The following is a 23,317-nucleotide window of genomic DNA, read 5'->3' on the forward strand; positions in this document are numbered from 1 at the left end:
GGTGGGGGTGTTCTACTTCCCACCCATTACTGCATTTTGAATCCTTCCTGTGAAGCTTTGTGCCTCCCCACGACAGTGAAGGCTGAGAGCCCATCACAGAACCCAAACAATGCACTATATGTTCTCTCTCTTCTCCCTTTTCCTTATTTCTTCCCCCTCTTCCACTCTCCAGTCTCGTTTGTACAGAGAGCGAAGAAGAGTGTGGGCTGGATGTGAAGAAGACACAGAGAGACAGGAAAATGATAGGGGTTTTCCAGGCATTCTGAACACTGTGTGGGAATTGGTGGTTTTCAAGTCAAATGAAAAGCTAATTAAAACCCTAGACCTATTATGAGTGGAACATTGAGGCATGTCTCTTAGGGCGTTCCTAGTGTGTGCAAATCAAATACTCCCATGAGTTCCTTCAGTTAAATTCAATAGAATTTTAAAGGCCAATAAGTTCTCCCTTCTTCCTCAACCTCCTGAAAACAGTATCACGAAACACTTCAGACAATTGCGAACACCAAAGCATCATCAAGGGTAATTAACAAAAATCAAGAGCAAATGGATTAGCAACTAGAGAGGAAGAAGACAGAGAGAAAGGCACACAGAACAATGGGAGGGGGAGAGCAGGGAAAAGAGAGGGATGGGGAAAGAACAAGACCTCACCCTGTGTATACTTGGGGATAAGCTTATTCTGATACCTGGGTTTTGTCTTGCAGAAAGCCAACAATAGCAAAAGCATTTTTCAAAGGGAGGCTTTCAGGAGGCAGGAAGAGAACCCCCACCATTCCTCCAGCCACATGTCAATTGTCACTTTCCAGACACCAGCCCGGCAGCCCGACTGTCTAAGGAATGTGTATCTTTGCTACTTTTAAGCCATTCTTGGTATCAGCCTCCGGGAAGTCTTTTGTATTATTAACAAGTAATAATTAATACAAATTAAAATGTACAATTTTTAACATCTGCATTTGGGGATCAACTGGTCATATGAAATCATTAAATTCAGGTATATCTTTAACCATAACCTAATCCAAACTCATTTAACATAATCTTCTTGGTTTCTGCTCCGTTTTGTTTTTGTTGTTGTTTGTTTGTTTGTTTTTTAATTACAAAACACTATCTAGTTATCCAGTAGACACTGGAGTCCAGTGAATGAGTCCTTTCTGTGTTTTCCTTGTATTTTCTCTGGCCACATCTTAATTGACTTGATACAGAAGTTTCCCAAGAAATGCCCTAAACTACTTTCTTGAAAATTGCTTCTTTGTAGATCTTTTCCCATTCATTCCTAACATCTCCCCCTTCCTCAAAGGTATAATGTCTTAAATACCATAGCCATTATGGTTTACATTCTCCACCCACTTATGAAAATGGCTAATTGGCTTATCCAGTCACTCCAGTACGGCAGTGGTCCTTCCCTTCCTATTGTCTTCAGAAAGTACACTAATGTACAAGCGCATTTCACTGCTATCAATAGGCCTGTCTCTCTGTGGGAGGTGACTCCGGGACAATATTTCCTATATATTGTACAGCCTCTCCACTCTATTTTGAGCATGTGGCTTCTTTTAAAAAGCTTATTTTCTATCTGGCTTCCAACAGGAAGAAATATGTTTGCCCAGTAGCAATGTTTATATTTGCTTGAAGAGGTAGAAAATTAATGGACATTACCATATACTCACTATAAAGTCCCATCTTAAAGGATGAGGGCCAGGGAATGGAGGAAGGAGTTTCAGTTATCCTGACAATGAGTCTACTATGTACGTTGAAGCTGACCCTTGACTGCTTGATACTGGATTGTCTGTATTGAATTTTGATACTATCTCACCATCCCTCAAATCTACTAATGTTCTCATGGGCAATTTTTTAGTTCATGTTTTCCCTAATCAGTGAAATCTTCCTCTCAGACTCTGTCCTTTTCGTTCATAAAGCTTGATTCTGAACCCTCTCCTCCATCCTCTGTATCTCTCTTTAACACGTTCCATATTCCTCTTGCTATTTCATCAGATGGAATACAATTTTAACTCTTACAGTATCCTCATCTACTCACTCAGTCACACCATTCTAGGTCAATTTTAAATGACCTGCACATCCATCGTATGCTTGTGAATATCATTTACATAATTATATTTCAGTCTTAGGGACTGAATCGACAGCCTTACACATGTTACATAAGCAACTCTACTTCTGCACTACATTCTACCATGCAGCTTACATTTCTACATTTAGACAGGGGGTCACTCACTCAGTTGCTCAGGCTGACTTTGAGCTCGTAATTCCCATGTATCAGCTTCTAAGGCAGCTGGGACTTTGATCCTGCATCACTAAGACAAGGTTCTACATATTCTTGAACTTTGTTTTCTACCAGCTTTAAAATTACTTGGAAATAATTTGAGGTTTGAATCTTATTTTGAACTTTGTTATCCTTAGTCTAACTTCAGTGTTGCTGCCCTGAAATCCTTATGAAGACTCAGTGTCCTCTGAAGTCTTTCAAAACTGAAAACAGTTGCAGGCTTTGTGAAAGTCTTGGGTCATGTTATTCCTGATGAACTCAGCTGATTCTTTCTCCAATCTTGTTTAGTTTTCCTGGACAAGCATATGCCAGCCCATGATCAGTTGAAGCTGAAGCTCCTAGAGTTTTGGTTTTTTGGTTTTTTTTTTTTTTTTTTTTTTTTTTTTTTTTTTTTTTTGTGTGTGTGTGTGTGTGTGTGTCCAATAATGTACTCTCCCCAACCTCCAGCTTTTTCGCCCTCCTTAGACTCTCAACGTGTTTCCTCCACTGGAGGAAAAGGTGAAACTGTCGGATATCACCCCCTCCCCACTGTAACCCATAGTACAGCCTGGAAACTTTGTCTAGTACCCCCACCTCAATCTGTACCACAGCCTGGGGACTCTGCCCCCAACCCCCTGGAACACTCAGGATAGCTGGACTAGAAATATTAGTGAGCTTCGGTTCAACTGAGATACCCTGCCTTAATGAATGAGATAAAGGAGGAAGAATTCTGGGTTCGGTCTTAGGCTCCACATCACTCTGACAAATTGTAAACATGCATACACAGACACATACACACACATACACACACACACAGAGAGAGAGAGAGAGAGAGAGAGAGAGAGAGAGAGAGAGAGAGAGAGAGAAACACACAGAGAACCAAACACAAATACAAACACACACACACACACAGGGAGGGGAGGGAGGGAGAGAGAGAGAGAGAGAGAGAGAGAGAGAGAGAGGAAGAGAGGTGTAATGAATGATTCCTGTAAGCTTCTTGTTTTCTTGGGTTTTTTTTTTTGTTTGTTTGTTTTCTTCAACTATTTTAAACACTTAACATCAGATACCACAACCCAAGTGTGCTGTTTCTGTGGCTGTGCTTGCTTGTGTCTGACACCAGGACAGTCCTGGCTTTCAATTGGTGTAAGTACAAATGAACAGGCCACTTGTGGAGCAATGCAGTCAAAGGTAAATCTGGAAAACATCTTTAAAATGTTTTTTTTCTGTGAAAGCTGGCCTCCATTTACACAGTGTGACTAAATCAAAGACCCTTAAATGTCAGCTATTAAAAATAGCTGCTAATTTGTAGAGATTGCCTTAATAAGCACTTCATTTGAATATTTAGTTTCTATAAATGTCTTATAATAAAAGGTGATTATTCAGGCAACATGAAAACTCTTACTTATAAAGTTTGATTTGTGTGGTTATAATATGTTAGCACCTCATTTTTTCTGTCAAATTTCCATTTTTTTTCTGTTAGTTTTGTACATGATTTAAGATATCTACCTCCCTGTGAAAACTTTAAATAGAAAATTTTATATTATGCTTTTAATTCATCCTCATTCAGCACAAAGAATAACACCGACGGTGTAGTAGAATTAAGAAATTGTCACAAAACCATCCCTTATGATTATGTTGCAAACATGTACTGTAAAATTCTACAAAGGTTAGAACCGTGACATAGCCTAGTCTCACCACGATAATTAAATTTATGGAAACATTAAATCATATTGCTTCTCTACATTAATCATCTAGCGAGTTCTCTTTAGCATTCCCATTGCCAATCTCCCCCAAACTTAATTACTTGAACAGCTTACCACTAGGTTTTTATATGTAAATTAGCAGCTTTTACAAACATCACTTGTTTTGATATTGCAGTTTTAATTAATCTATTTGTGCTTATTCATCAACTGGCATTCTGGGAGGACAGTGCCTTCAAGTAATCATTAGAATGCTCTCTATATCTGAGAGGCCGCAGAAAGTTATTAGCAATAGCTGTAATAATACGTGACACATGTTCATAAAGATGCTGACATAACAGTCAAGTGCTTTCCTACAGTAGAAGCCAAACAGGAGAATATGCCTAAGGCAGAGCGCCACCCCAAATCTGACACATTCTCTACATATTCTTCTGTGTCAGCAGTGTTGGTATAGATCTGTGAGACCAGGCAGAACAGTCTAGCTACAGGGGATTCATGCTGTTTCAGAAGTAGCCTAGGTATCCACCAGCATATAACTAGAAAGTGAATGTATACACAATGAAATTTTATTCTGCTACAAAGAAAAATGGAGGCCTAGTTTTGATTTCCAGCACCAGGAAATCGGGAGGAATTAAAGGGGGGAGGAATAAGGAATGGAGTGAGAAGAAAGGGGAAGGGGGAGAGAGTTAATACAGGAAGTAAGAAAGTACAATAAACCCTTAATGCTCTCTGTAACCTGCTGTGATTCCTTTCCCAGCCAAGCTGAAAGTCAAGTAAGGTTTGCTCTTCAGTGGCAACTTACACCACACCCAGCAGTTGCAGCAGTTAAAACTCAGTTGATTTTGAACTCAAGATTCCCCCAGAATGATGCAAGTCCTTCCCCAACCCATGGGTTTGACTTGCATGAATAATACATATTTTCTAGCCGTCTCATCTTAAATATTAAAAGAGCAAATGCTCCACTCTCTATTCTGCATGCTTGAAATCATTCCATTATGATTTTTTTTCTTTGAGCAGGAGACCAACCATTTTGAGTGTTGTGGGTTGAAAACAAAGAGTGGAGGAGGAAGATGGGGAGGAGGAAGAGGAGAAGCAGGAGGAGCAGCTTTAAAGGCCCTTGTCTCCTGTGCTGGTTCCACCATGTAGACTTTCTCTTGTCTGTAACCCACACTTATCCCTGCCATCATGGTTAAACGAGCTGCTGAACCAGCAGTTTCTCTGACGTCTCTTCTTCAGTTAGCCTCTGCATGGGGACAGGAATGCAAAGACCTCTTTTTCTCTGACGTTCTTCTAGGATGTCTGTTGGTAAAAAGATCCTTTGTTCACAAAATACAGCCAAAGACATGTCTCCAGGAGAACCAACTTTCCTTCAGTTGGGGATAGAAAGGAAGTTGACCCCTTTGTCCTGGAGTTTGATGTGTGTGTGTGTGTGTGTGTGTACATTCTATTGTGTTTCTTTCGTACTGAACACTAGTATAATTAACTGTTGGAGAATATTCTAATGACCCAGCAGAGAATCAAAGCCAAAAAGCAAAATAAAAAGGACATTATTAGGATATTAGTGGTAGCACATGCATGCAGCTCTCTGAGTTCAAGTCTACAGGACAGCCAGGGCTACAGAGAAACGCTGTCTCAAACAAACAAACAAACAAACAACGAAATAAAATAAAGTCACACACACACACACACACACACTCACATGCACACATGGACACACACATATATGCATGTACCACATGACTGAAATGTGTATACTGGATGATCATACCAAAGTGAATGGCCAAATGTATCTATTAGGCAGTGTCACACTAGGTATGATTAAAGATCCTGGCACATTTCGCATCTGAACCTGACCCACTGAGTGCACAGTGCTATTGATGGCTTGACTATGAAACGTGCCCCGCAGGCTCCTGAGGGCCCAGCTGGTGGTATTGTTCTAAAAAATTGTAGACTTTTGAGGAGGTGGAGCTTCACTGGAGGAACTGGGTCACTGAGAAAAAGCCTGGGGGTTTTATGTCCCAGCCTCACTGCCTACGGCCCTCAGTTTTCTACTCTGTCATAACATGCAGACGTGAGGAATCCACACAGCACATTCTTGACACGGTGGATCAGTGGATCCTCCTGCAGCTATGCCTTGCCCTCCATGATGCATGGTAATTCCTCACACTGTGACCAAAATATTCTTCCCCATTTAAACTGCCTCTTGTCAAGTATATGGTCAGAGTACCAAGAATAGAAACATAAATCCCCCCGTTGTCAACTTTTAGTCAAGCCTCCCCTGTGGTGTTTCCAAGTGTTGGTATTGCCTTCGTCTGCTGACACAGATAGGTTGGCATGCTGCTTGTTCAATCTACTTTTAGGGCAGTGAGCGCTCCAGAAACCACGGGTTCACAGAGGCCCCCAAATCTCTTTTTGCCCATGACTTTTTCTCTCCAGGCATTCCGCAACTATAAATATTTAGCTACTTACTTAAATAGTGCTCTCTCTTTCCTCTCTCAAATGATCACTGAATGTATTAGACCTCTGTATAATTCACTAGTGGTTCACAAGCTCTAGTATAAAAGTGTTTTAAGTTTGCAGTGAATTTAGCATGTATAAATTTTCTCTTCTAGCATGGCAGAGACTACAGAGAAGATTCTAGTACCATAATTCCTACATTTCAAAGCACTGGGAAGATGGGTAAAGTGCCTGTTACAAAAGCAAAAGGATCTGAGTTCAGTCTCAACATCTATGTACAATTTAGGTGTGACAGCATACATCTGTGACTGAAGCCCTGGGTGGAGCCTGGCAGGTACAGGTAGAGCCTGCAGCCTTCTGGCTTGCCTGCTGTGTTGGTTAATTTTCTTGTTGCTATGATAGAATATCCCAACAAAAAAAGGTGCAAAGGTTTGTTCCGCGCCCCTTCCGAGTCCCGCGAAAGAGACACGTGAGGCAGTGTTCGGGTAGTTACTACAATGAGGCTTTATTCTTGTATCAGCAGAAGCGGGAAAGACCCCAAGCCTGGGAAAGGCACTGCTATATGTACCCTAGAGTGGCGTGTTCACTTCTGATTGGCTGTTCACTCATCACCCCATATTACACCCGGGATGGGCAGTGACTTTGGCGCGCTTTTGCCTTTTGTACCTGCGCAGTTAGTTGTTTACTTGTGGGAGCACAGGATGCCCGCGCCATCTTGTAATGGCGAATGTTGTCACGCTCACCGCGGCTCCTAACAAAGGTTTATTTGGGATTGTAGTTCAAGGGCACAGCCCATAGTGGTAGGAGATCCTGGCAGCAGGAGTTGGGGCACCTGGTCACATGACATCAGCAGCTAGGAAACAAAGGTCTAGGGCACTGCTGCTCAATGCACTTTCTCCTTAGACCCAGCTCAGGAATATTTATGGTGTTGCTCACACTTATGGTGAGTCTTCAAACCTTAATCAATCTACTCCCCCTCCCCAAATCCCCCACAGGAATGACTAGAGGCTAGCCCAATCTAGATAATCCCTCAGGCTTGGCCTAGGTGATTTGAATCTAGGTCTTGTCAAAATGATAATCAACATAGACCATCACATGAGCCTCACCAGTTGACGAGCTACAAGTTCAGTGATCAGCCCTGCCTAAAGAAATAAGGTGGAGACCAACTCTGTGTCTACTGTCTAGCGGGTTTTTATTAAACAGAAAATAAAAAAAGTAATTGACTGGATGATTGATTGAAATTTATAGGGAAGAAAAAAACTGCTTTAGAATGGATGAAATTGGTAAGCAGAGACAGACAGTTAAGGAGCCAGAGATGACTGGAGAAGAATATGAAAATATAAAGGAATCATCTGAAGGACTAAGACCTTTTATGTAGAAATGAAGAGTGCAGGGAGTAAGAGAGCGGTGATTGACTCTGGAGGATGCTTTATTCTCTAAATTCAATTGTTAGAGCTGCTCACCTCCACTGTCCTGTCTTCCTGCCCTACAAAAGCCAGGGGTTTTTCAGTGAAAGGCTGAAAAACAAGGAAGAAGAACAGTCCCGCCTCCTTTCAAACTCGATTTTAGACTGTGGACACACACATCTGCAGAAATTTGGCACCTGCCCTTCAGCGTGAGCAGGCAGCATAGAAGTCAGAGTGTCTAGCAACCAGAGCCTAAGGAGGGAGTGACAATTTATTAGGGAAGTGTAAGCCTCTAAGTGGTGGTGAGGAAGCCATGACTAAGGCGAATAAGGGAGTGAAGTGGTACTCAAGAAAAGGCAGGAAGTAGGAAGCACACAAGGCAAGGGTATGAGACACGATTCCACCATGAACACCTAGGGCAGAAGTTTTAAACCTTCCTAAGGCTGTGACCCTTTAATATTTTCCTTCATGTTGTTGTGGCCTCCAATCATAAAATTATTTTGTTATGACTTAATTGTAATTTTGCCACTGTTATGAATAGTAATCTGATATATGGGATATCTGATATACAACCCCCCAAAGGCATCCCAACCCAGGGTTGTGAATGGCTAATCTAGGGGGTGCTATAGGTCATGCTTCAATGGAGAGGAAAATACAGGGCTGGCCCTGTTGGACATCAAGAGGATGCCTGGGTAATCCAGGAAGAGAAGACACAAATTGGCCTAGCTCTTTCTCATCTTGGGATCCCCAATGATCAAAGCTATCTCCATGAAGAGTTCCTTCCTTATGACGTTTACATTATATACTTTGGCCTCTATGGGTGCCTCTTGTGATGGCTGATCTCAAGCCCTCTGTTATGAGGTTCTATCCCATTACTAAAGCATAGAGAAGCCTACGTATGCAGAGAGACTCCAGCTGGGCCGTAGAAGGCCGAGAAGGTGCTTGCTTTCTGTCTAACACATTACTGTTTATTTAGAGAGATGCACTTTCTGTCTGTCTTCATCTCTACTTTTTATGGCATGTAAGTCTTTATGCCTTTTGAGTCTTTGTTAGCTTGTGATGACAATCATTACCCCATTAGTCATAGCCAATGCCAGATTTGCTTTACTGCTAAAGGGCCTTAGTATCTGGTTGCCCATTCTTTTCTGGGTTGATTGTAACTGGCCAAACAGGTCAATAACACTATTGTCCAGATTAACCTTGATCAGGTGACTTCCTGAAAGGCCCACAGTGATATGTATCATTAGGCCAAATGCAATATATTAGAAAGGGGTTGAAATGATGTTTGTAAGGCCAGAAGAGGGAAAACCAATACCATGACGTCTTCAATGTTATCACCTAGACTTCGGCACATGACAGTCAAGTGAAATATTTATTAACACCCCTGGAGATCTTATTGCCAGAGCTGGGTTGTGGCTTGATCATTTGATTTTCCATAGCAGAAAGTATAAAATGCTCCTGGGAGAGGCTTTGAAGACAAGGGTATATTTAAACTAGATCTAGAGGTGTAAGCAGAAAGATGATAGTATGCAGGATACAGAAGCATCATTTAGCTGAAGCACAGGGTACCTGCCTATAACTGATTGGGGGGGGGTGGAGTTGTAAGGAATTTAGTTCCATGAGATCCTTTCATCATTACACTATATGTTAAGAACTAAGAGCTGGATCTTCTAACTAACTCAGGATATCATCTTGTCTTGAATGCTATGACAAAAGAGGGCCTATGTGTCTAAGCTTTCTCTGTTTTTCCCTCATCTATGCTAAAACAAAAACAAAACAAAAAAACAAAAACCCCAACCTAACAAAAAACCAAAACAATTCCAGCCCACCCATTAAGTATTCTGATCACGGATCCAAGCAATTAGTTTTCAAATATTTCCAAAGATATTCTTTAACTCCCGTATCTAATTCCATGTCATACCAAATCCGGCTTTCAGTAACGTGGCAGTTGCTGGCTAAGCAGTCTTTGGAAACATACAGCTGCCGGGGTAGCAGCAGCAGCTATCCTTGGCTTCCTTTCCTACCTTTGACCTTTATTTCTGGGGAGGTGGGAGAGGCAATGGAGGAGTGATCCCTTTCTGCCTCCCTGCCTAGAGACTGTAAAGGAACAGTGAAAACAGAGTAAGGCTGAGAAGAAAGTGAGCAAAGTGTTAAGACGCTCCTGAGGTGAGAGACTGCTTGGATCTGATTAATGCGGGTAAAAGCGGTACCCTGTGTGAACTGGGCACAGAGCAAGTGCTTCTCACTCTAAGCTCATTCTGATTTTTGGTTCCGAACAATGACACCAGAAAAATCACCTCTCAGACAATAGGACTTTTAAAACCTTGGCAGGGGTCAGCTGTTAGAAGCCACGTCTGTTGGCAGAGAGACGATCTCAACTACCTTTCATCTCAAGGCCTTCAGTGAACAATGTAGAATCTAAATGCCAATCAACTAGTGTGGTTCAATGACTGGATTAGTATTTACTATATGCTCTTCCTATATATTTTTCTTCTCTATATTCTAACATCCAGCTACTTTGTATAGTGAAGACCAAAGATAAAAGTCAACTATCTCGGATATTGTTTGTTTCAAAGTCAAATCTTGCTGAAGGAAGATTCACAGTATGGGAAAAGGAGAGAGAGAGAGAGAGAGAGAGAGAGAGAGAGAGAGAGAGAATATGAGTGTGTGTGCATGCTCTCTCTCCCCCCCCCCCCCGTGTGTGTGTGTGTGTGTGTGTGTGTTCCCATAGGTCTTTTAGTGACAGGAAAGTAGGGAGTGGAGATAAATGCATCAAGAATCAAATATAAAAGCCAGTTGGAAGTCTGGGAACTTTTTCCTACCTGGGTACCTGGAACAGAACAGGCCTAAGGGAAGCCTGTAATACACAAATATAAGAGAAGACACACACTATGAAAATGACATAAGAAGGCTCATGAGTCCATAGCCCAATGCTTTTTAAGCAAATGCTTTTCCCCATTCACTAGCCCTCACCCTCTTCGGAGTGTCTTGCTCGCTCTTACCACACCATTTCAATTTCATTACCTTGCTATGTGTCCCTGGGACAATTCTGTCTCGAGACATAAGAACTGGAAACCAGAAGTGCCCTGCCCCCTTGTCCCATACTTAGATCCATCTGTACCACTGAGGGCAGGCTCATCTTAGGCATATGGGACTCTGGAGTCCTATGGAAGGAGAACCTCAAACTAGTACTCCAAGAATCAGCATGGATTTTTGAAATGCCATATAAAAGACAAGAAATCAGAGTTCAGGAACCATTAGTAGAACCATGGTGGTAAAAGATGATTACCTAGTCTGGTACCCCAGTTAGCCTGGAAATCTGAGACTTTTTGTTATGTGTGTGTGTGGGGGGGGGGGGAAGGGATGTGCCAGTAACAATGGAGATGGAAATTTCCATCAGTTTGATAAGATATGAATGAACTGACTTAAAGGTAAGAAAAGTAGTGCTTCCTGCATACCCACATTCATGAACTCAGGTTCATACCCACTGTACTGATTGGGCATGGACATGTGGGAAGTGCTATGGGAAAAGACGGCTAGTGTCAGCAGAGAAGGTGCAGGGACAATCCCACTGAGGAAGGCTTAAGTGCCTGGTGCTTTCTAGAAATGGGAAGATGTGCTTGTGGTAACTGGCTGTAAAATTCTGTTCCTGTGGGTGCAGTGCTAGGGGCTGGGGAAATGTGTAAGTGGATAGGTTCAACCTATTGAATTCACCTCTCAGTATGAGACACAGGTAGAGAAAAAGGAAATTGGTTCTTTTGAATCTCATACTGTGATCTCAAGCCTTGAATGGAACTTAAAGGAAAGCTTTCCAGAAAGGCATACACCAGGTGCATGTTTTTAGACTAGTTCTGTTCTGTGTTATGTATCTGCATGGGCAAATGTGCCATGGTATGCATATGTATGGAGGTCAGAGATCGATCAAGAATCAGTTCTCTGCTTCAATCATGTGAGTCCTGGGGATCAGACTCAAGTTACCCCAGGCTTGGCAGCAGGTATCTTTACCCACCAAGCAATCTTACCAGCCCCCAGATGTCACATGACTGTAGAAACTCCTATTCTTTGCTGTGCCTAGCAAGAACTGTGTGGAGGCGAGATGGTTGCATTTGATGGCCTTTATTTTGACCTAAGGTTTGAAGATTATCTGGGAAGCGGACCTATGCTATCTTTACTTTTCATTCATCATCAGGAATGGTTGGATTTTTAGTCTTAGAATTTATGAGACCTTGGCAATTTTTTTTCAATTAGCAGTCAAAGTGATGTTGACTTTATTTAGGTTCAGCAACCTCAAAACTCAAACAACCCATAATATGTTTATCAAGTTTTAAGTGCTCTCTCAGGTTATTAAATATCTAATTGAATTACACTCAGCATTTGTCTCTATAGATTTTACCTCTGTGGTCTTACTCAACCAAAGAACAAAAATATTCAGACAAACCCTACCTATATTCTGGACATGTGTAAAACCGGCCTTCCTTGTCACTATTCTGTATACACACATTGAGCTGCTCTATGCCTCTAACTCCCCAGAGAACAAGGCCCAGGGAAGCAGACCTAGGTTTTCCTTCACTGAAAATCCCAGAAGCTTGAAATATGCAGACCAGTGTCTAAGTGATTTTTGAACATTAAAATGATAGCTTCTAGTTTGCCAGAAGATTTATTTAAATGCAGAAGGCCCCTTCTGGGACCTACTTAGAAAGCTGTGTGTTCCACCTTGTAGGTCATACAAGTGAACTAAGGGAATTTTGTATAGGACTGACATCCTAGAGTTTCACGGGTTATAAATGACATGACATTGCTAGCCTGTCACGTCAAAAAAGGTCATTCCTGTCAGAAATGTGTGCTGACTAAAGTACCACTTAAAAGTCACACTACTTGTAAGAGACAAAATCATAAGTAGGCAGAATCAACCCATGCTTTTATTTTCATGGCATATAAAAATTTTATATGAAGGTATTGATGTACAGTGCTATCCCCATGGGCTGTAAGAGAGGCTAAGAAACCACGAACAGATTCATCATCTGCAATGCTCACACACAGTTCACCACTCTGAAAACATACCCAAAGAAATAAAACAATTAAAAAAAACTGAAATCAGTAAAGGATGTATTTTCTGAGTATAGTGTCCCATTTGTACTGTTTAAAACAAAAGTAATCAAATTCCTTTGGGCCAGGGCTGCTAAAATCTACAGTTTGTGTCAAAAATAAAATGAAATAATAGGAGGCTCATTTTTTTTTCCTAGAAAAAAAAAAAAACTTTTTTCTATGTCACAAATTCTAAGGGCTGGCTGTAGTGGGAGGTGGCCACCGTTTCCACAAGGAAGATCTCGTGGCTTTCAGGACTGGCCACTGTACAAGGCTATGCTTAACAATTCCACGTGGACACACAATTTTAGAGAGACATGAATTCTCTATTGTACATGAATTGGCATCATCATATAACCGTGTTTAAGTAGATGACTCACATGTACATATCTGTACACATGTATGTATGCATATGTATTATACATATGGACTATGTATTATACATATATAAATTTGGTTAATCTTGGAGAAAAAGACAGTATTAAAAACAGTGTAATGTCTTTGCATGGCAGGAAGCTGGTGAACACAGGACTGACGAGATCAGTGATCTATGGCTCCCATTTCAAATCAAATGCATCTTTCCATGAGGTCTAGAAGCCAGAAGGCCATTCTACGGTCACTGGAGAAGACTGTTTCCTTAGTATGTGGTTTGGGAGTTAAGAAAACCAATCCTGTGTGTCCAGGTGAAGTAGCTCCCAGTACTCAGCTGGTAACCACGCACCATCAGTGCCATCTTGCTCCATGGCAACAAGTACTTAAGAGCTTTTATCTCACAAGGGTCAGAAGGTTCTCCAGCAGTGATCTATAATTTGTAATCCAATCAGTGAGGAGCACGGCTCCAAAATGCCCAGCCCGAGCCTCGCTATCACCTAACTTTGAAAATGCAGCAAAACAGAAGAAAGTATTGGTTACAGTTAAGGCACAGCCCTGGGACCAAAGACCTGCAGCTATGTTATTTAAATTTATATATCTTTATGTATTTTATATTTTGCTTCAATTTTCCATAGACAAGCTCTATGATGACAAGACTATATTACAGAAGAAAAAGAAAAATGTACAAGGAGTATGTATACACACCATTCATTCTCTCACCAAGAGTTTCCAAATATGTCAACACCATCCCAGCGTGGGATGATGTTTTAATAAGAACCGATAATTTACAATTAACATTACAGTATGTACATTGCAATAAATACACGGTTGTAAACAGACAAACAAGACTGTATTACAGGTAAGGTCATTTGGTGAGGAAAAAAAATGCATGGCACAAAAAATAAATAATGCATTAAAATTATCATAAAGCTTTCTGTAAAATCTGTTTCATTCAAGTTTATTTTTTTTTCTCTCCTTATCTTGTTCTATCTACACTGTGTACTTGTGACTTTTAACTGATGTGGGTAAGACCGTAATGGAAACACTGTTACTGTGTTCAGTAACTTGCAAGCTGAAATGTACTGGTTTTATGCAAATCTTAGACTTCGTTTTCCCCCATACAGTACCCAGATATTGCATTTTCTTATGGCCTTTTAGGAAATGTAAAGCCACTTGTGTAAAGATGTTCTTGTTAATGCAGCGTGTATTGTGAAGCACACTTTGACGAGAGAGTGAGCAGGGGCGGGGCACGGTAATGGGGTGGGGGTGGTTAGCAGATGGTTGAGTAGGTATGGTATATTAGTCCCTAACTCTTGGATATTATGTGTCCTCTACAGCTTGATTGTCCACCAGTGGATACCTTGACAGCACAGTGCCATGAAAAACCAACACGCTACAAAACGAAAGCTCCATTACTGTAGTTGTAAAGGCTAGCAGTATGGATCTGTTTATGAAATATTGCTTATTTATTTAGTTACTTATTTTATTATGAAGACTACAGGCACTCTGTCGGGGGAAATGCCACACGTAGGGAGGGAAGAAAGTGAGAATGATTTGGAAAGCGGGATAAACTCTAGACTCTTCCTTTACTTTTCCTTCCAGACCCCCTCAGGGATCTATAAAATAAAGAGAGAAACAGGTGCCCCAAGTGTTTTGTGAAATCTCTGGTCACACAACAGCTGACTGTGCGCCATGCACTCTTTACGAGGAAAGGTGGCTGGCCACTCCAATGATTAGTTATTTGGTTTTTATCTTGCCCTGTGTCCAAGATCAGAAACACGTCTGTACCAAAGGCTCTCAGCATCACTTGGATTCAATTGAAACAAGGTCTCAGTGCACCTTGGGTGACTTCTCTGGCTGATGATTTACTTTCTCAGTCACCAGCCCCCAACTTCCTTGAGAAGTTTTATTCATGTCTTTTTTTTTTCAGACTTATGACTTTTCTTAAATGTTTCCCTTCCCCATTTGGTCGTATAACACGCTCCCCTTTAGTCCTCATTTGGGTGCCAAAAAGGAAAATAACATGAGCTCCAAACCTTACACCAAGAACCTCACAACTAAGGTCTAGGCTAGACACAGGCTGCATAAGGCTGGTAGTTATCAGTAAGTTAACCCTGGGAACTAATCTATAAAGTCAACAGAGTTCCTGGAGCTCAGTCTGGAATTCTCTCTTCATGTTCTACTGAGGCAGACTCACACAATCCACTGTTTCAGATTCCATTGCATGACGACCCGCCTGGAGCCAGCGGCATCAGCAACTCTCCTTTAGCCTTTCTGCAGCAGCCCTTCCTATGGGACAAGCTGACAGAGCAATAAGAATTAATAGCAATGTCTACATGTGACTGGGCTATCCATTAGGAGAGAGCGGCTGCAACACTTAGAACCACTTCCCAGGGCTGCTCCTCATGGAGGTCTTACTTCCATGGCAGTTCAAACAATAGCTGTCCTGGTATTCATTGAGAGTCAGCTGACATTCTTCAGAATTGCCCATGTAACAGTCAGCATGCTTCTCCCCTGCAACCTCAGAGGAAACGCTAGCGAAGACAGAACCATGTAATGGAATTCAACTACACCCTAACCTGACAACCTGTTTCTTTTTTCTCAGTCAGAATGATAATGACATACTTGGTAAGAACCCAACATGGGCAGAGGCTGGCACAGACATTAAATCAAGCAGCATGATGGGGAAAAAAATGTGTTTTTCTTCCTGTAACTGGCTGTGAGCAACAATAAAATGATTGTGAGATGTACGAGTGACTACACGAACAAGCATTTGTAAATGCATGTCTCTGATACATTAAAAAAAAAAGGAAGTCATCAGAAGGCAGTGGGTAGGAAAATGCCTGGAAAAGGCTGACTGAGTATTTCGTTACTGAGTATTTAATGTAACTCCCATTTACTTCAGACAAGAGCAGCTGATGACTGAGCTCCTATGAGGTTTAAGACACACTGAACGTATTACAGAATAAATACTTTGCACACAGTGAGGGAAGCGATGTGGGAGAGCAACTCTCCTGGCGGTGGAGGAGTGAAAAAAAAGGAGGAGTCAATGGACACTTACAAAAAGGGTTTCTGGCAACACAAATTTGTTTCTCTTCTTTAAGAGTATGGAAGTCATCGGTATATAAAACAATGAATCACTACAAATCAGTTCATTGCTATGAACTCTAAGGTGCGAGTAAAATTCATAAATGAGATTTCTCCAGTGTGGTACTGATCCGTACTGAAAACTTGCAAGTTACTTCTTAGAAAAAAAAAAAAAAACCAGCGGCAGATGAAGTTCTGAACAGACTTTTGTTTTGTTTTGTTTTTTTTAAATATAATACCTCAATACATTTAATAATAAAAGTAAGCTCTACAAAAAATCTGTTTTACATATCATACAAAATGTAGAGGTGCGTGTGGCTCACTGAACCACACTGTTCAGTCAGGTTTCAGGAAGACTTGAAATTAGAAAATTATGCAATTTCTGTGGCTCATCCTCCTGGGGACAGATCCAAGCTGTGTCCTGTTCCTGATGCTTTCATTGCTACATCTGTGAGTTCACGATACGCATCATCAAATGCCGCTTTTCTTCTTAAAATTTCTGCAAACAAACCAGGAAGGAATCCTGCAATCCGATCTACGTCTGGGCAGCTGGATGAGCCACGCTCCCTTGAAAACAGTTGGAGTTGATTTTTATCTGCCTTGTCAGCTCTACCGGGCTGACGTCATGCCAGCATCGTGTTCGTGAAGACATCTCCCTTCTCCGATGACATGGGGGTGAAAGAACTGGTTACAATATTCCTGAGCGCCAGACTGAGTAGTTCAAGGTCAGTTTTGTTCAACAAACGTCCTGGCAGATGACAGTGAGGTGTGACCATGGCTGTAGCATGTGACATGCACTTTGGAAACAATTGTTTTCTACTTAAAAAAAAAAAAAGAAAGAAAGAAAAAGTGTGACAGCCTTTATACTGTTACGTGTCAGGACAACAATCATCTGCGACACAAGTTTCGGGCTGGCTTTCCTCTTCTGCTCCAGCTCCCTCTTCAACCTGCTCGTCAAGGGGGATTTCAGTGGACTCCGAGTCTTGGGTGCACAGAGTCTTAGAGTCACTGCAGCTAGTGTCTTCCTCCACTTGACTTCCACTGTCCTTTTCAGTGTCTGACTCGCCGTCTTCCTCTAAGGTTAGTTCAAACTGGAATTTTTCAGTCTGTCCCGGCCGGCCCTCCTCTTGGTCATCAGGTGCAGGGGAGGGGCTCTGGGGGATTGTGCTCTGGTACCACTCACGATTGTCCTCCAAAGTGTCCAAAATGTCCTGGGCATCAGGATGTACGAGGTCTGCCCATGTCTCCCAGAGTGGATGAACAATATAGTCTATGAAGCCCACCTGGTCATAAAAGAAAAGAAATCCAGTGGGATTAAGAAACTTGGAGAAGCTCAACCAAATGATGCTTCCACATAGAGCCTGCATAGATTACTAACCTGAGATTGGTTAATTGGCCAGTTTGAGCCAAGGGATCATGCAAGCATTGCTGTTAGCTAGCCAAAGTTACAACTCTTACCTCAAGACACACTTACAATATAAAGGAAACTAGTTATTTATACAGTAGGGCCTAGGTCCTGGACCTTATGTGAGAATAGCCCATCTATAGAGAATCCAGATACACTGAAATAAGCCAAGCATTCTATGTATGGAAGCACATTAGGTGGACAGAGTCCCAGTGAGAGACTACGGTACCATACGCATGACTGGATGACTATAAATCGTAAGAAAATCCTTTGACTCTTCAACAGAAGTGAAGTCTGTCATGTCAAATCCAAGGTAATTTAAAAAACCAGTACTGTGAGGGTATAAAGACAGAGCAGGCAAGTGCTTCAGCTGAGGCTCCGCCCTTTCTCTGTGCTGCTGAATTACCTGTGATTTTTCCACAGAGGCGTTGTGCTTGTCACACATGGGACTTATCTCCATGCCACGTTCACGTTCCCGGTCCCCCTGGCGGAAGAACTCCTCCATTATCCGGTCCGTCCACTGGCGGTACAGCTGGAGTGGCTTTGTGGGGTTGCTCAGGTCTGCACAGTGCACCATATTCTGAAGGACCTGGGGTGGATGGAAGCATTCTTTATTCGGCATCTGCTCTTTTTGGTTCAAAACTAGGAATTCACATAGATGACTGTGACACTTAAAAATACATGTAGTGTCAGATTTATTTCAGACAGCTCAACCATGGTGTGCCTCTGCATTTCACACTTGTATTAATAGTTCTGAATTATGCCACTTCTGCATCTAACTGTCTTGAGAGGCACTGTTAGTGTGCACCAAAGATTAAGTTCCTAGCTGCTCAAATGGTCTGCTTTTGGATGTTGAGTTTTTGGTTTTGTTGTTATTGTATGGGCAAATGAACAGGCCAATACGATTTTACTTGGTTAATTGCAAATGTCTAGGCATGTATATTGCTTTTTCTGATTGGTGTTTTCTTTTCTTTTTTTTTTTTTTTTCTTGTTTGTTTGCTTTCTAAATAGACAAAAAAAAAAAAAAAAAAAAAAAAGAACATGCAGTTGGGTGGGTGGGGTGGTGGGAAGAATCTGCATGGGGGTGGGGGAGGAGAAGCCATGATCAGAAAATATTGTGTGAACACTATTTTCAATTAAAATCAAAGAAGAGTAAGAGAAAACTCCCATGTGTAGCTTCTGAATGTATGAGGTATGACAAAGGAGACATAGTTATTGTCTTCTTCAGTCACTAACATGGGCATAAAGAACAAACTCAGATGCTGGTTTACCTGGATCCTGTCGGAGTAGTTATCAAGGAGGAGGACGCCAGAGCTTGTCACCTTCTTAGTTTCAACCATCGTTTTCAGGTCAGCCAGCAGATTCATGTGCTTTGACATGTCCGTCGCAAGTACCTGACAGGGCAAAGATTGTTCTGTGAGCTAAAGCCAAAAGGAAGATGGATTTGCAAATGGACAAAGACATTATTTTGAGTATGAGAAGAAATGGAGAGTCACTATGAAGTGAGATTATGAAGTATGAAGTAACAATGTGTGGAGATGACTTCTTCTTGGGGACTCTCTCACTGATGCCACATTTTTTAAGGAGCCCAGAAAAACATGCACAACACAGAAACAAACCACCATCATATTCTCTGCTCTGGTTCTGAGCTACTGAGGCTTTGCTGCACTATAACCCACTGATTCAAGGCCACTCAAACAGCGCTCAGGTATGCAGGACTCCGGTTAGTTTTCTTTTGTTGTTGATCAAGGACAAATGATGTTTCAACAAAACTTGGAAGTGTACTTTGGGGACTGACAAGATAGCTGGATGTATAAAGGTGCTTGTCACCAAGCCTATGACCTGGATTTCACCCCTAGGACCTAGATGATAAAGGGCAAGAACTGACCCCACAAAACCATCCTCTGAGTCCATAGGTACACTAGGCAATGTGTGTGCATATATATATATATATATATATATATGTGTATGTATGTATGTATGTATATACATATATGTATGTGTGTGCGCATGCGTGTGTATATATATATATATGTGTGTGTGTGTGCGTGTGTGTATATACATATATATGTGTATATATATAATACACACACACATACATGTATATATATATACACATATATATGTATATATATATATATCCCAAACAGTAATTTAATAATTGAATGTAATTTTTTCAATTAAGTATAGTTTTGTAATATCCACAGATTTTCCCATTGTCATACTACTCCGAATAATGTACAGAGAGAGGAGAGTCAAGCTGAAGGTGTTTCTAAGTGGGTAGGAAGGAGGGAGACTCCAGTGGAGCTGCAGGGGATTCCCCACATCTGTTGAGTCATCCTTCTGTACAGCTACTGGCTGAGAGGAGCTCAGAAAATAAGCTGACTCGTGAGGCCCTTTGTCTTACATCCCAACTGCTAGGGACAGACTATGACAAAGGAACCCTGTTAGAGAGAACCGAGCAGAGGCAGTTCCTACAGGTCTAAGCAAAGGTCATCTCTAAGAACTTGAATCCCTGCTTTGTTGTTGTTGTTGTTGTTTTTTAGTTACTCACAATGTCAATGACCATTTTCCTTAAAGATTGTCTTTGCTTTTTGGTCAGATTCTGGAAAATGTCACAGTTTTCTTCCTGGAGCAACTTAAATCCCACAGCCAAATGGTGGTTCTCTAAGACGGAGGAGTCGTTGTACATCAAGGCAAGTTCCGAGTCTGAAAGATAGAGCAGCAGCAGATCACCAAGGCTGTTTGATTAATGTGTCTCACTGCTAGCACTCCGGAGGTGGAGACAGGAGGATAACGGGTTAGGAGCTGGTCTGGGCAAACATACATGAATGGAAACAAATCCGCAAGTTCTGTGATGCTCTGCATTTAGGACACAGTTGCCCCTGAACTTCTGTATTATCCGAGAGCAAATATGTCAACTCATCTAAGAGTCAAAAGAATGCTGGAGCCTTAGGAGAGGATTAGAGTTTGACTGATAGGTGGTCCTTCCGGTCAGTTCCCTGAAGTGAAAGAAATGGACCACATTATCTCTTCAGGATCTATCAGGTCAGCAGACTGTGGCATTATTCCTAACATCTACAACGTATTCTGGGCGTGAGGTGCCATTTCCTGATCACTGTGGAAATACTTGCCCTGATACATTATATGGATTGTGCGTGCAAGGTTGTTTGTATGCAAGAGTGCCAGGACAGTATTCAGTTTGTTCATGGTGCCCACCCTTCTTATTAACACCCCACTTGCCCCCACTGTTTTCCTTCTGAGGCTCCTGGCGATGTTCTATGCCCGTGGACTGCCCTTCCTGCCTGCCCACTTCCCAGACCGTGTCCACCTGTCTACAGGCCCAAGGTAGAGATTCTGCACTTCTCATGCTGCGTTGAGCGTCTGTATAAATAATGAGAAAAAGACATTCTGCTTCTTCCTAGTCCTAAAAACAGCAGACCTAGATACAGAAGGGCTTTCTTTTCTAAAGATTAATTTTTTATTATGTGTGTACGTGTTTTGCCTACATATATGTGTATATACCTCGTGTGTGCCTGGTGCCTGGGTAGGGAAGAAGAGAGCATCTGAGCCCCCTGAGAGAAAAGTAACAGATGACTTTGAACTGCCATGTTGGTGCTGGAAACCAAACCCACATCATCCTCTGCAAGAGTAGCGAGCCATCAACCACTGAGCCATTTTTCCATGCCCATCTTTAAAAACAGTTTAAGGTGCTTTATTGTGTTTCCTTAAGTCACATAACAATTGAAGGCATGAGTATTTGATCTTTATCAATGCTCTCATATCTCTATATCTATATATGTTTGTTTATTTATTTATTTATTTATTTATTCAGAGGCTTCTTTTAAAACACAAGTATCTGGTACTAGTTATCAGTTGCTTTGAAGGAGCTAGAGAGGATGGGGGAGGCTTGGGATGAGATTCCCCAAGGAGACTCTATGATCTTATGAGAACTATACACATAAGAAAGTACACATCTAATCTGCTGCTCTCAGCTCCAGAAACAAGAGAGCACACTTTCAGGGATAGATGTGCATACATATTGTTCACTCATATTTGTCTAGAAATAACCCAATACTGTTTAAAGGGAATGTCTGACCAAGTCTTATTTTTACTTTTAACTAGTCTATGAAAGCCTATAGGTGCACACATAGACATCTGAAATTTAAAATGACACAGAATCTGAGCACAAGACATTGTATAGTTACAGCTGAATCATATTTCAGAAACTAATGCTGGAAGGAAGGCATGATATTATCTAACTCAGAGAAATAATGTGACTTGATCTACCAGGGTCCTTTTAGAGGAATACTCATATATGCAGATGAGGGGCATTGATATAAGGATTCCCCTGGCCTTACAGAAATATCAATAGGTTTATATTCCCCTTGAAGAGAGAGGCAGGGCAAGCTGAGGGGCTGCTGCTTCCAGGAGGAGGATGATCTGTTCTATAGAGGATACACTCTATTCCTCCTAAGGATGGCTTGTGATGCAGAGTCCAAGGGCACCGATTAAGCTTGCCTTAGGCAAGGAAATACTTGCTTAGGGGCTATGGAGGGGGCAGTCAGCTGCTCCACTCTGGTGCTGCTGCAGGACCACTGGGACCAGGTAGTAAAAGCTTAGTTTTAAATGAAACAACAACAAACCCCTAGCACTTAAGAAAGTGAACCTCAAAGACATCATTAAACCAATGGTGCAGTCACACGCAAGACAGAAGGTAAGTCTGTGGCACCTCACCAAAGATGCTAACCCAGGGCTTGTAAGTAGAGTCCTTGAAATTCACACTTTGTATAGTATACAAACAGGAAGGTAGGGGGCAGGCAGAGAGACCTGCTGACCAGCCACCTCTCTGCCACCGGTTCCATGACATGTTTCTACACTGCTGAAGACAGCTGCTTGTTTCTCCTCTAAAGGCCTCCGCCACTCTGGACCACAGTTACACGTGCCCACCTTATCCCTGAACATCATCTTCTCCTTTGAAAATGCCAACTTACTTAGAAACTTGGGTCTCTAAACAAAACTATAAAATCATTGCTGGCCATCTGATTTATGTGAGATTCTTCTCTACCTTTGTAACTTAAAAGTATGAAGAAGACAAGATCCCAAGTCACCATGCTGAGAGAACTCAGTCCCCTATGTTCTAAGTGGTTGGTGTGGTGTGTCTTCTTCAGTGCTTGCACCTCTCCTAAGGAGATCTAAATGCAATACACATTCATGAGTGAATAAAGTCAGTCTTAGGAAAGGTGGCATTGCCAATGTCATACAGCTGGTACCCTAGGGCCAGCAGTTAAAGACAACCTGTCTCTAGACTCTTCATGCTAAGCTTTTATTATAATTTTTTGAAGAGCTAACAGTGACTCCACCTAGCCCTGGGTTTTTCTTTATGAGGAGATATTTTTATTGCCGCTTCAGTTTTATAGCTAAGCTGTTTTTAATCTTTTTGATTTTAATTTTCATGATGGCAGGGCCTTGCTCCAAATATCCTAAAGCTCTCTGTCACGAATGGCCAATGAAGCCTTGATAATGCTCCAGACAACAACCTCATGGGCTACTGACA

The 23,317-nt window shown here is 41.7% G+C and overlaps 1 protein-coding gene across 1 annotated transcript in view; it reads right to left on the minus strand.

The window, feature by feature from the left end:
* Positions 1 to 12,704: 12,704 nt before the first annotated feature.
* The window catches only part of LOC117723877 (3',5'-cyclic-AMP phosphodiesterase 4D), a 644,601-nt gene continuing 633,988 nt past the window's right edge, over positions 12,705 to 23,317 (minus strand). Inside the window, 4 exon segments of the mRNA XM_076916219.1 lie at positions 12,705 to 17,638; positions 18,167 to 18,349; positions 19,032 to 19,154; positions 20,315 to 20,469. Coding sequence (XP_076772334.1) covers positions 17,225 to 17,638; positions 18,167 to 18,349; positions 19,032 to 19,154; positions 20,315 to 20,469 — 875 coding nt within the window. The 3' untranslated portion in view covers positions 12,705 to 17,224.

The sequence above is a fragment of the Arvicanthis niloticus genome, chromosome 19, assembly GCF_011762505.2.
Source record: "Arvicanthis niloticus isolate mArvNil1 chromosome 19, mArvNil1.pat.X, whole genome shotgun sequence".
NCBI classification, from domain to species: Eukaryota; Metazoa; Chordata; class Mammalia; order Rodentia; family Muridae; genus Arvicanthis; species Arvicanthis niloticus.